The 13021-nt window shown below is 42.8% G+C and overlaps 1 protein-coding gene across 5 annotated transcripts in view; it reads left to right on the forward strand.

The window, feature by feature from the left end:
• AFTPH (aftiphilin) overlaps nt 1-13021 on the forward strand; it is a 1798650-nt gene that overhangs the window by 861277 nt on the left and 924352 nt on the right. For all 5 annotated transcript variants that reach the window (XM_044055647.1, XM_044055663.1, XM_044055669.1 and 2 more), the window contains exon 6: nt 12330-12386. In XM_044055647.1, coding sequence (XP_043911582.1) covers nt 12330-12386 — 57 coding nt within the window. The remainder of the gene's footprint in view (nt 1-12329; nt 12387-13021) is intronic.

The following is a 13021-nucleotide window of genomic DNA, read 5'->3' on the forward strand; positions in this document are numbered from 1 at the left end:
TCTTCACTTATCAGACCAATGATCGAGTACAATGCCCCATTCGGGATGTATCTCACCCGACATCTGCAGCAATTGGAGAGACCCCAAATGTTCCTCACCAAAAGGATAAAGGGACTCCAAAATCTGTCATATGCTGCCAGATTGAAGAAACTCCAGCTCTATTCAGTCGCATACCGTCTGCTCAGAGGTGACATGTGCCTGACATACAAGGCCATGTCCAACCCGGAATTAATGGACATGCTCCACCTCAAAAATCCAAATCCACCAAAACCACTAGAGCAAGCGACTTAAACCTTAGCACGGATATAAATAGGACGTGCTGGAGGGATAGATTTATCACTCAGAGACTCCCTATGCTGTGGAATAAAATCCCGGTCCATGTGAGGCAGAGCACCTCGCTGACTCTGTTCAAGAGAAATCTAGACCTGTGGATGGGAGATCGTAGGTTTACCCCGGGAATCATCTCTGGGTCACTGCTGGACAGAGGCACAACAAACTAATGGGCACAGTATTTTTTCATATAAGGGGTGGCGTAAGCCACAATAATTTGGGCTAGGCTTATAAATGCCTTAGGGCAGATAGCCTAGTATAAACCTATGAACCTATGAACCTATGAACCAAAATTCAAAATACTAACACTTCAACAGCTTCTTCCTATGCTAGGCAAAGATGCCTTGCTGGCAACCTTAGACTTAAAGGAAGCTTACCTGCACATTCCAGTAAGGGAATCTTGCAGGAAATACCTATGCTTCAGGACAGGCTCCATGCCCTATCAGTTCTCTGCACTTCCCTTTGGCTTATCTACTGCGCCCATGGTATTCACAAAGTGTCTAGCTCCAGCCAATGCATTTTGCAGGCAGAGAAATGTTCAAATATACCCATACTTGGATGATTGTCTGATTCAGGCAGAAGGCCAGGACGTGCTATTACAACATCTGGCATTCGTAAAGAAACTTCTAACCTCACTGGGGTACACCATAAACTAAAAGAAATCTCATCTAGTACCCTGCCAACAGATTGCATTCCTGGGAGCAAGCTTGAACACAACTTCCCAGATGGCTTTCCTCACTCCGCAGAAACAAGTTTATTTGACGACCTACTTCAAACTATTGGCCACAAAACCCCAACTATCGGCAAGGAAAATTCTGCAGGCCCTGGGGTTTGTGGCTTCTTGCATTCTGCTAATTCCATATGCAAGACTGCATATGAGGAAACTACAGTGATATCTAAAAAGCCTATAGTGTCAACATTCTCAGGACCTGGAATCAATAATTCCTATCACTCCTTGTATAAAGACAGAGTTCCTTTGGTGGGCAGAGGCCTGCTACCACAACAAGGGACTCCCTTTCACTCTACCCCCTGCCGCCCAAACCCTAACAACAGATGCATCAGACTATGTATGGGGAGCTCACTTAGCAGGGCAGTGCATTCCGAGCAAATGGAACTTGAGACAGATGCACCTACATATCAATCAAAAAGAAATGTTAGCTGTACAGAAGTCCTTGTCAGCCTTCAAAGACCGCATTCTTCCAGGACAACTGTTAGTAAAGACAGACAACACCACAGTTATATGGTGCATAAACAAGCAGGGGGGAACCCACTCGTACCCTCTCTGCAGACTAGCCATGGCTCTGTGGAACACAGCCTTGAGCTACCAAGTGCACCTACAAGCTCAATTCCTGCCAGGCAAGCTAAATTCACTGGCAGACGACTTGAGAATAAAATCTCCTGGCCCACACGAATGGAAACTAGAACCAAAAATGTTCAGCCTCTTGAGGAACAAATGGGGGACTCCAGAGGTAAGACCTGTTTCCCTCCCTTCAGAACTACCAACTGGACAAATTCTGCACAAGGACTCCCCACAGTCAAGCTTGGAAAGTGGATGCCCTGTCCTTTACCTGGGAAAGCCTCTCGGTTTATGCCTTTCCCCCACTGCCTCTCCTCTCTCTAAGGTTCGATAAAGATCGAATAGGACAAACCAAGGACAATACTGATTGCACCAGACTGGCCACACCAGCACTGGTACCCCCTCTTGTGTAGTATGACACTGCTGGAGTCATGGCACCTGCCTCAGACCCCTTCCCTACTGTCCCAGCAGGCGGGGCAGATACTGCACCCTCAGCTTCAAGCCTTGAACCTTGCAGCTTAGCTACTTCCTTGAGCTCTCCAATAGCATCCCTCTGTAAGCAGGTGCTAGATGTCATTCTGGAGGCAAGGAGGCCTAGTACTAGAAAATCCTATGCTGGAAAGTGGAAAAGATACTGTTGTTGGAGCCAAACTCGGGATGGGCAGAACGGTGCCCGGCTTACCTCATATTCTTCAGTACTTAACAGAAGTGCTCCACAATGGCCTATCCTTCTCGTCAATTAAAATTCATGCCTCTGCCATTTAAACACATTATAATACTGAGCCACCCCTCTTCTCTCAGCCCCTGCTAAAACAATACTTTAGAAGGGCCAAACATTTAAGACCCCCCCCAGGATAGCCCCCACTCCAGCCTGGGACCTTAACTTTGTATTGGAAAATCTCACCACCCCCCCCCCCCCTTTGAGCCAGCTGCAACAGCAGAATTGAAATTCCTTTCTTGGAAAACAGCCTTCCTTCTAGCCATCACTTCAGCAAGAAGTGTGTGTGAATTACAAGCTCTCATGGTAATGGAACCCTTCATTATCTTCCATGCAGACAGGGTTTGCCTCGGATCCAGTCCTTCCTTTATGCCCAAGGTGGTGTCTAGTGTGGCCCTAAATCAGTCCATTCATTTCCCTACTTTTTCCCTAATCCACAAAACAAAGGGGAACAAATACTGCACTCTCTGGACGTGTACAGACAACTTATATTTTATTTGGACAGGACTAAGCCTCTCAGAAAATCTGAACAGCTGCTAGTTGGCTTTGCTGCAGGGGCAGAGGGGAAGGCCATTTCAAAGCAAACCATTTCCAAATGGATAGCCCATTGCATTCATTTCTGCTACAAGCAACATGGAAAACCTACCCCATAGGGGATAAGATCACATTCCACCAGGGCTGCATCTACCTCTGTAGCCTTTCTCAGAGGAGTTCCTACCAGGGACATCCTAGAAGCTGCTACCTGGAGCTCTGTACATATCTTCACCAAGCATTGTCACATGCCTATTTTTTCTAAATCCAGGGATGGTTTTGCCACTGCAGCCTTGCAGGGCTTAATAGCTGGCCCTAATCTCTCTAAATTCCTCCTCACTTCCTTAGCTTTGGGAATCAACCCAAATATGATGACTGCAACCGTGAAACATGAAGAACATAGTACAGTTGTGTACACTTACCATAAATGTAGGTGTTCGAGTGTATTCACTGTTGCAGTCCTGGTTACCCACACTCCAGCCCCCTGACATCTCTTGGCTCTGCCTTTCCTTCTTGTTTGGTATATTTAAGTTTTCTGGTGTATTTTCTTTTTGTTGGAGGTGTACCATAACATATAATTGCTTCACATTGTGGGGGCGCCTGACATCTGGGGCAAGAAAAACTGATGTAATGGTGTCGGCTTCATGTTTTATACCCCTGACGACCTGATGTCATGGAAGAAGAGACAGCATCCGATGCAGGAATCCAAAGAATCTGGTATTCAGGCCGGCTGAGGGCTACCTGCAGGCAGATTACCCAAATGTGATGACTGCAACAGTGAATACACTCGAACATCTACATTTATGGTAAGTGTATACAACTGTACTTTCTTCAGGCTTTAATTTCATCCCCTTTTAAACCTGCAGTGAAAGTAGACTCAAAGTTCCATACCTGGAAAACTATTTTCTTGGTAAATATCAATCTCTCTAAGAGGGTTTCAGAACTGCAGGCTTTATCTTACAAACCTCCATGTCTTCCACAAGAACAGAGTTACCTTTCATACTAATCCCTCCTTTTTGCCCAAGGTCGCTTCTGAGGCTAAATTAAACCAAGTCATCAATCTTCCGATGTTCTTTCTGAACTGTCATAGACAACTACGCTTTTATGTGGACAGAACCAAAACATTCAGGGACCAACATTTTGTATCCTTTTCCAAGTCCAGGTTAGGTAACCAGTTTCCAAGGTTATGCTAACCCATTGGATTACCAGTTGCATCATACTTGCTTATTCCTCCAAAGGCATTTCATTACCTGCTCTTATTAAAGCCCATTCTACCAGATCTGTTTCGACTACTTCAGCTTTTTGATATAAACTTCTCACCAGTGAACTTTGTGCACCTGATACATGGTCCAACCAGCATACCTTTATTTCCCATTACAAGCTGGACTGTGCTCTGGAATATCCTTCCTTGAGGACCTCCCAAGTTCCTTTAGTAGCTGGGGACTCTGTCTGATAGGTTGAAGAGCAAATGAAGGCAAAATCATCAGATAATGAAGTTATGTGCTCACCACAGCATTCCATCTGTGTTATTGCCTCTCATTTGCTCTTCAACTTTCCCTCCCTCCATCCCCATGCCTTTTCAAGGACCTAACGGATATTGTTTTGGACAGATACTCATTTCCCTTTGAGCTCCTGAAGTATCCTAGCCTGGCTGATTACTTCATTTTAAGTAATGTCTCTTGCCTTTGGATGTTTTGTTTGAGTTATGCTAGGTTGCAGCAAACTGTGATGGATTTGGAGGAGAGGAGCATCATGGGTAAGGGAGGAGGTCAGATGTTGGAGCCTACAGCTTTGGTATACGGTTGAGTTGGATCCAATGCTTGGATTCTAAACCCATAGTTTGAGAAGCAAATGAGAGGCAACAACTCAGATAGAATGTTATGGTGAGTACATAACTACTTTTTTCTGCTTGTCTGCCTTTATTTCCTCCTTTAGCTTCTAGATTTGAATCTAAACAATTCCTTAAAGGTGTCCTTCATATTGGGCAACCCAGGAAGCCTATTCCTCCTCCCAGGGATCTTAATTTTGTATTGGAGAAGTTGACTCTGGCTCCTTTTGAGCCTGTAGCTTCAGGTTCCTTGCAACATTGCTCTTGGAAGGCTGTTCTTTTCTTAGCCCTTACTTTTGCCAGACTAGTGTCTGAGCTTAAATACCTTATGGCTTGTCTTCCTATTTTGGTGTTTCCTAAGGACAGTGTGCCTTGTGTACTAATTCTCCTTTTATGCCCAAGATGGTGAATGAGTTATCCCTTAATCAGGCTATTAATTTGCCCACGTTATTCCCTTTTCCACAATCTGCTAGTGAGAAGGTGCTGCACATTTTGGATGTCCATAGACAACTCGAGTTAATTTGGATAAGACTGAGACCATTAGGAAATCTGATTATCCCCATCCCCATTTCCTTTCATTCCCAGGTCCTTGGGATTAGCTGTATCCAAATGGACTGTTTCCTCTTGGATGTCAAAAATGGTTTCTTTTTGTTATTCCTTTCATGGTAAGAGCCTTCCTTAGTCTAAGACTCATTCTTCTAGGGCTGTTGCTTTGTTTTCAAGGGTTTGGATACCAACTCTGTTCTTGAGGCAGCTGTAAGGTACCAAGCACTGCAAGTTGGATGGAATCTCCAGAGTTGGAGCTGGTTTTGCTGGTGCCATCCTTCGTGGCTTCCTAGGGGGTTCTGCTGGTCCTCCTCTTCCCTGCCTGCTTCCTGAGCTTTTGCACTGTCCCTGATGTTTTGAATACTGCAATAGTGAAATGGAAGGACATAGTACAGTTGTGTAAAATCTTACCATAACAGTAGATGTTCTTCTCTTCACTGTTGCAGTATTCACTCCCTCCCTCCTCCCCCAGGTCCATTTGTTTTCTGGATGCACTGGTTATCTCTTGTTTTTCCTTGGACTGGCGTTCCTACTGGTGCTTTCTGTTCTGAGAATGGTATGTCCGGATGTCACCTTTATGCCCTATGCTACGCAAAGGAGCATAAATGTGACATACAGTGTACCTTAAAGCAGCTCAAGGCTTTGGTATACTGGCCCGATGTCACGCTGCCCTAGGCAGGGTATCCCTAATGTTATAAATACTGCAACAGTGAAGAGAAGGACATCCACCGTTATGGTAAGATTTTACACAACTGTACTTTATGATGTTGTATACCCATATGATGATTTTTGGCTAGAATGTCTAGATTTTGTGAGTTTAGAATCTCTTGATAGGTAAATGGAGGTGTTTGATATGTCCAACCCAGAGAAAAGGAACATGTGTGCCTTCAGTCGGCAAAACCCTTACAAAGATTACTGCAATCTGTGTCTGTACTTAACAGATCTAGAACAAGATGACAGTAATAATGAGATTTGCCAAAGTTTCCATCCTAAAATAAGAGAAGGCAGATGGTCCTCCAAGGGTACATGATCAAAAGAAGGCTTACTCCCTTGTTAAGCAAAGATGCAGTGTCTAGGTACTTGCCAACAGGGTAGAATGGATAGTCCCCAGAAGAAAATGAATATGGAGAAGTGAGTTCTGAAGGAGGTCAAAGGAGACCATTTTAATTGGCAAGTCCAGTTGGTGCTCAGAGGTTTAAGGGTGTCAGCTCTGTAGAAGCACTCAAGTAGGAATTTGGCACGTATGACTACCACCATTGAGGCTTCTGGTGATGCAGCTTCAGAGGCTGTCATTACAGTATGTCCCACCAAGGATCTACTTCAGTAGACTGACATAGCATAATACTGACATTTAGAATGCCAGATGTGCAAATTAGATTTTTAATTTTTAACATTTTTGGCATTGTTAAAATTCGATCTGATGTTGTCCGTCTTCGTCTATTCTTGACTATTCCGTTACGGTTTCGATCCTCTGAATTGGTCCGGCCATTATACAGATCGCACCAGCCAAAAAACTCTTGAGCTAAGATTCTCTCTCTACATTACCTCAGATCTCGTTTGCCACATTTATAGAAAGATGCGTCCGCTAACTCTTCTCCTGCAGCTAAGTAAAATCTTTAAATTATCTAACTTTCTGTCATAGTTAATATCCTTTTAATATTTCTTAGCCTTTATCTACCCACCTTTTTCTTGTGAGTGATTTAATTCCTGTAATTCCCTACACCTGTTGGTATTTCTCTTCTACCATTGTTGGTAGATGTTCTTTGTGTTTCACTGTTGCAGTCATCACATTAGGGTTATCTGCTTGCAGTAGCCCTCAGTCGGCCTGATTATCAAAGTCGTGGGTCCTGCGTCGGTTGCTCTCTCATCTTCCGTGACGTCAGGTAGTCGGGGGTATAAAGCATGCAGCTGAAGCCATTATATCAGTCTATCTTGCCGTGCGGTGCTCGAAGCAGAAGCAGTTTGCAAGTGCCGGTCAGCCGACTCCTAAAATTTTTGTTTTCGAGTTTCAAAACCGAAGTCTTCAACTAAAGCTAAGTACCCCATTGGGAAAACCTTTTCTTGCTCTAAACCAGTGTCAGTAAAAGTCAATAATTGTATTTCTTGTGGAAAGCAAATACCTCATTAAAGATTTTCATTCATACTGTATTCCTTGCCTAGGCCCTGACCACGACCTCGCTGTTGTTTTTGTGCCTTATTTAAACCACAAACTATTCACCTCTAAATATTTTGGTACTTGGTTCAATTATCCAGATAGGTCTTCGTTAAGCTGCCTGACTACCGACTTTCTGAAAAAATGCAAAGATAAAGACAGAGTCAGGCCGCCTAGGTCCAAAGCTGCCGACGACGCTTCTCCTAAGCTAGTCGCCAGTTCGCTGGTACTCAGCCCCTGATACCTGCTACTTCAGAATCGCAGGCCTCTACTGAGACCCATTCGGAGGCTGGTATGCCGCGAGATGCTTCAACTGTGGAACCTGCGGATGTCTCTACCTTGGATGGGTCCGGAGCCGCTGTGCAGGCACCGGCTTCTGAGGATGTATTCAGGCCTACTGACTTGCATATTAAACCGATGCCATCTTCTTCTTCTAGGCCTAAAACTCGAACCATGCCTAGGAAACAGACGACCAGACCGCATGGTCACGTCTCTATGCCTAAAAAACAAATGATAAGAATGGCTGAAGACCTTATTACCTTAATCAAGGGAAGCCAACCTTTCCCCTCTAAGAGACCTAGGACTGAATTTGCTTATGATACTTCTGACCAGGATTCTGAAATTTCTGTCTCCTCTGATGACCAGGATTTACCCTTATCTACCTATGAGGATTCTGATGCAGAGGACTCTATTCCCTCTGCTTCTCCCCATAGGATTTTTCTTTTGGTGAAACCTTGCATACTCTTAGGGAGCATTTTCACTGGGAAAGCTAGGTTTACTTTGCTTCTAAAAAGAGGCTTAGAGATTTTTTACTCCTGCCCCAACACAGGCCTTTAGCTGTCCCTCCTGTGCTGGACATTGTTGACGATGCCATTTTGGAATCTAGCTTGGCCCCTGACTCTTTACCTCCTGCTCCCAGAAAAACTGCTAGATATTACAGGGTTCCTGATTCTCACAAGTTCATTTTTAAAAATCCTACTGCGGGTCCTGAGGGCATTTCACAGGGACCCAAGGGCATTAAGGCTACTACTGCCAAAAGTCCTACCCCCTCTGATAGAGATTCCAGGGCCCTGGATAGATGGGGTAAGAAGGTATACACCTCTGCAACCTTGGCCATCAGGGCCTTAAATTGCCAGTTTCATATATTAAAATATCAACAGCATATTATTGGATTGCATAAACAGAAAATGATGATTCCTGATTGTGCTGAAAATAAGGATTTACAGGATTTAATGCATTCTGCTGAACATGTTGGAAAACATACTTTGCAATGTGGTTTTGATTCACTAGAGGCATCTTGCAGGGCTGCTGTCACTAGGTCTGTACTTAGAAGGCATGCTTGGCTTAAGGAGCAATCTTTGCTAGAGCATGTTAAAACTAAATTGCTGGATGCTCCCTTAAATCAGGACCGCCTATTTGGCGACAAAGCAGAAAAAGTTCTTAAAAAGATGGAGGAAAAAGCTAAATCTATGCAAACTCTTAAAGATTTCTTACAAGTGCAGCCTCCTAGATTTAGTAGGCATTGGCCCTCAAAAAATTAGTCCTGTCCTGCCTCTTCCAGGCCTTCTCAGTTCAAACCCAGAACCAGCAGAACACCTAGGCTTCAGTTCCAGGGTACACACAGGACTAAGCAGTGGGGGGCTCCCACTCCTAAATCAGGGGGTAGTAAGACCCCCCTATGGTAAGCTGTCTCAATGACTTAACTTTAAAACTTCCCAACACAGCTCAACAGACTGCTCCTTTAGGGGGAAAGGTTGCTCTGCAAGCAAAAAACTTAGAACTCATTACCCAGGACAAATGTTCTTTAAACAGTTTCCCAAGGATACAGATTTCACTTCCTCACGTTACCAACCCCAAACAGCTGGCCAGATATACCCCCAAATCAGTGGACAGAGGCTCAAAAGCAAGTACTCTCTCTCTTAAGATTAAAGGATGTTCAGACTGTACCAGAAGAAGAAAAGGGACAAGGTTTCTACTCAAGACTTTTCCTGGTACCCAGAAAAGACAACTCATGGCATCCTAACCTGGACCGGTCTATCCTAAACACCCTTTTGGTGATTCCAAAATTAAAGATGCTTACTCTTCACCAGTTGCTTCCCATGATAGGCAAACATGCCTGGTTGGCAACACTGGATTTAAAGGAAGCCTACCTGCACATCCCAATTAGGGAATCTTGCAGAAAATACCTATGCTTCAAAGCAGGCTGCATGCGCTATCAGTTCTCTGCACTGCTCTTTGGCTTATCTACTGCGCCCAGGGTGTTCGCAAATTGCCTAGCTCCAGTCATTGCATTTTGCAGGCAAAGAAATATTCAAATATACCCATACCTGGATGATTGTCTAATTCAGGCAGAAAGCCAGGACATACTTCTGAATCATCTGGCATTTGTACAAAAGGTGTTAACTTGTCTGGGGTACACCATAAACAAAAAGAAATCACATCTGGTACACTGTCAACAAATTATATTCCTGGGAGCAAGCTTGAACACAACTTCCCAGATGGCTTTCCTCACGCCAGAGAAACAAATTCATTGGACAACTTACTTCAAACTAGTGGCCACAAAACCGCTGCTTGTCTGCAAGGCAAATACTGCAAGCTTTTGGGGTTCATGGCCTCGTGCATTCTACTAATTCCATATGCAAGACTGCATGAGGAAACTACTATGATATCTTAAAAAGCCTATGGTGTCAACATTCTCAGGATCTAGAAGCAATGATTCCTATCATACCTTGCCTACGGTTAGAATTCCTTTGGTGGGCAGAGGCCTGCCACCAAAACAAGGGACTACCATTCACTGTACCCCCTGCTGCCCAAACCCCAACAACAGATGCATCAGACTATGCTTGGGGGGCTCACCTGGCAGGGAAGTGCATTCAGGGCAAATGAAACCCAAGTCAAATGCACCTGCATATCAATCAAAAAGCAATGTTAGCTGTACAGAATGCTCTGACAGCCTTCAAGGACCACATTCTTCCAGGACAATTAATGATAAAGATGGACAACACCGCTGTTATGTGGTACATAAACAAGCAGAGGGGCACCCATTCTTACCCCCTCTGCAGACTAGCCATGGTTCTGTGGAACACAGCCCTGACCTACCAAGTGCAACTACAGGCTCTGGACTATAAGTAAAGCTATGTGCTGGAAATTGATGCTTTTGAACTGTGGTGTTGGAGAAAATGTTTGCAAAGTCTGTGGAATGCAAGAAGATCAAAGCAGTCAGTACTGAAGGAAATAAACCCAGACTGTTCATTGAAAGACCCAATAACAAAACTAAGATTTGCATAGGTTGGCCACATAATGCAAAGACAAGGTTCACTAGAGAAAACACTGATGCTGGGAAGGATTGAAGAAAAAAAGAGGTCAAGATGGGCTGACAGCATTAATGAAGCAGAGAGTATGAATTTGCATGAATTAATTGAAACAGTTTGACAAACAGGCCTGGAGTGCTTAAATCCTTGAGGTTACAAACAGTTGGGCTCAGTTAAACACAGCAAGTGTTTTCTAGTGTCAGAATGCCACAGTTTGAGACTGCTGAATCCTTCCCAAGAATGATCTGCCCTTAGGGTCCATTAAGGTAGAAATATTTTTCTTCGGTAGTGGAGTCTGGTTTTGTTGGATGGAGTGAATTATTAATGACTGTGCACCATTGTGTTTTCATAAGCTGTTATGTGGAAACATTCAAATTTTTCTCCCTAAGGAAAGACTTTTCTAATGAAGACAGTTTGCTGCTAGTTCGGTGCAGATGTTTGTATTTTGTCATGATCTCTCTGACAAGGTCCTGCATGAGACTGCTTTTGAGAGTTTTGTTTTTACTTCCTGTGACTTTGCCCCTGCAGCTCTTTTGCCATGTTTCTTTATCTGATAACACCTTAAACAGTTTTTTCTTTGTCCATCTTCCCTTTAAATGTTTTCTTTTTTCCATTTGCCCTCTTTCCTGCTCCTAACATATACCAGCACTGTCTCCAAGTTGCATTGCAGTACAGCTGTAATGTTTCTGACATATGCTGTTTTATTCCTAATTGATATGCTAGTTATAGGCTTATTTTGCTTTGAATGTACTTAAAATATGTTATAATTTTCAGTTATCCAATTTCAAGGTATGCATTTTGTAACTTTGTTACAGAGCTTGATCTCTGCAGAATGTGTGTCCACACACGGAATTGTGAAACAGTTGTTCTATCTTCAGAGAACTGGAAAGTCCATTACATATTACAATTGTTTTTGCGGTGGTGGGGAGCCTAAGCATCCTTGCATTGTCCACACCCTACCTCACTACAGAGTTTCACAAACTTGAAGAAAAGCATGTGCTTGTTTTTCTTGTAGTTTCCTTTCCCTGCGGCTAACATTGTTGAAAGTAGTTTGTCTAGTCATTTTCAGCAGTGAAGTCAACACATGGCTATGTGAGATCAAATTGTACAAATCTTGATGCTTACTTGAGGTCACCTTGAAAGCAAAGTTTTGCATCTCATTGCCCATGCTAGGGTAAAAGTCAAATAGCCGGTACACTTGAAAACAATAGACAAATTTGCTTTGTATTGTAAATGAGATGCAAAGAAGCTGTAACACTCAAATCCTGCTTATATTTTTTTCCTGCAGGTTCAGATTAGTTTCTGGTAGAGTTGAGTTCTGAGACATTTGCTAAACTTTTGATAATTTAAGACAGCTTTATCAACGACTGAATTTCAAACCAAGTGTAATTCTTTGTGATTTGGAGACGAATGATATTTAAAACACAGTACATTTTTGTCATATTTTTGAAAATTTATGCTCAGATACAAATATTACAGCATACTTATTTAATACATTTTTAACGTGTTTTTGATGTGTTTTAAATACAGTTTTGGTGGATGATATAGTGCTGAGATTAAGGTGAAGCACTGCATACCAAAATAGTAAGAAAAGTATAAACTGTTTTCTTTTTCAGTTATTTACAGGCAATAAGAAGCAGCCTGTTATTGTACCCATGTATGCAGCAGGACTGGTAAGTGTTCCATGAATCTTTTTTTTCAATTTAAGTAACTTAAAACATGTGAAATCAGATGTGATGTTATCAATTTTCATTCATTCCTCGAGAAATTTTGGATCCTATACTCTGATCTGACTCAGCCGTTAAACTAGCTCTTGGCCACCAAAAAAACTCTCAAGCTCCTTCCCTACCCATAATGCACCAATCTCAAAAATTCCTCTTGTCATTTGCCACTTCCTCTTCTAGACGTATTCGCCTTCTGCTGTCGAGTCATAGAGTGGGAGATAAGTTTCTGATGTATTTCCTTTTCAAAACAATTTATTTGTTCGATATGTATATTTTCTTCATCACTATGTTAGCAAACTCCTTCCATACACTCTGTAGTGTGAATTTTCTACCTACCATTGTTGGTAGGCCTAGTTTTCCTTCCCAGTCCTTATACACTTTGTGTATTTTTAAGTATACACCATTGCTGGTATTTTATTTCCTTTCCATTACAACTTGTGTAATTTCTTCAGTGCCATTGGTGGCACTTTAACCTGTTCTGTCCTTTTCTAGTGTTTAAAAAAAAAAAGTTGTATTTTTTGGTTTAATCTCTCTTTCACAGGATGTCTGAAAAAAGTCCTTTGGGATTCAAGAAATACAAGTGT

This window comes from Protopterus annectens, chromosome 1.part2, assembly GCF_019279795.1.
Source record: "Protopterus annectens isolate FY-2018-M chromosome 1.part2, PAN1.0, whole genome shotgun sequence".
Taxonomy (NCBI): domain Eukaryota; kingdom Metazoa; phylum Chordata; order Ceratodontiformes; family Protopteridae; genus Protopterus; species Protopterus annectens.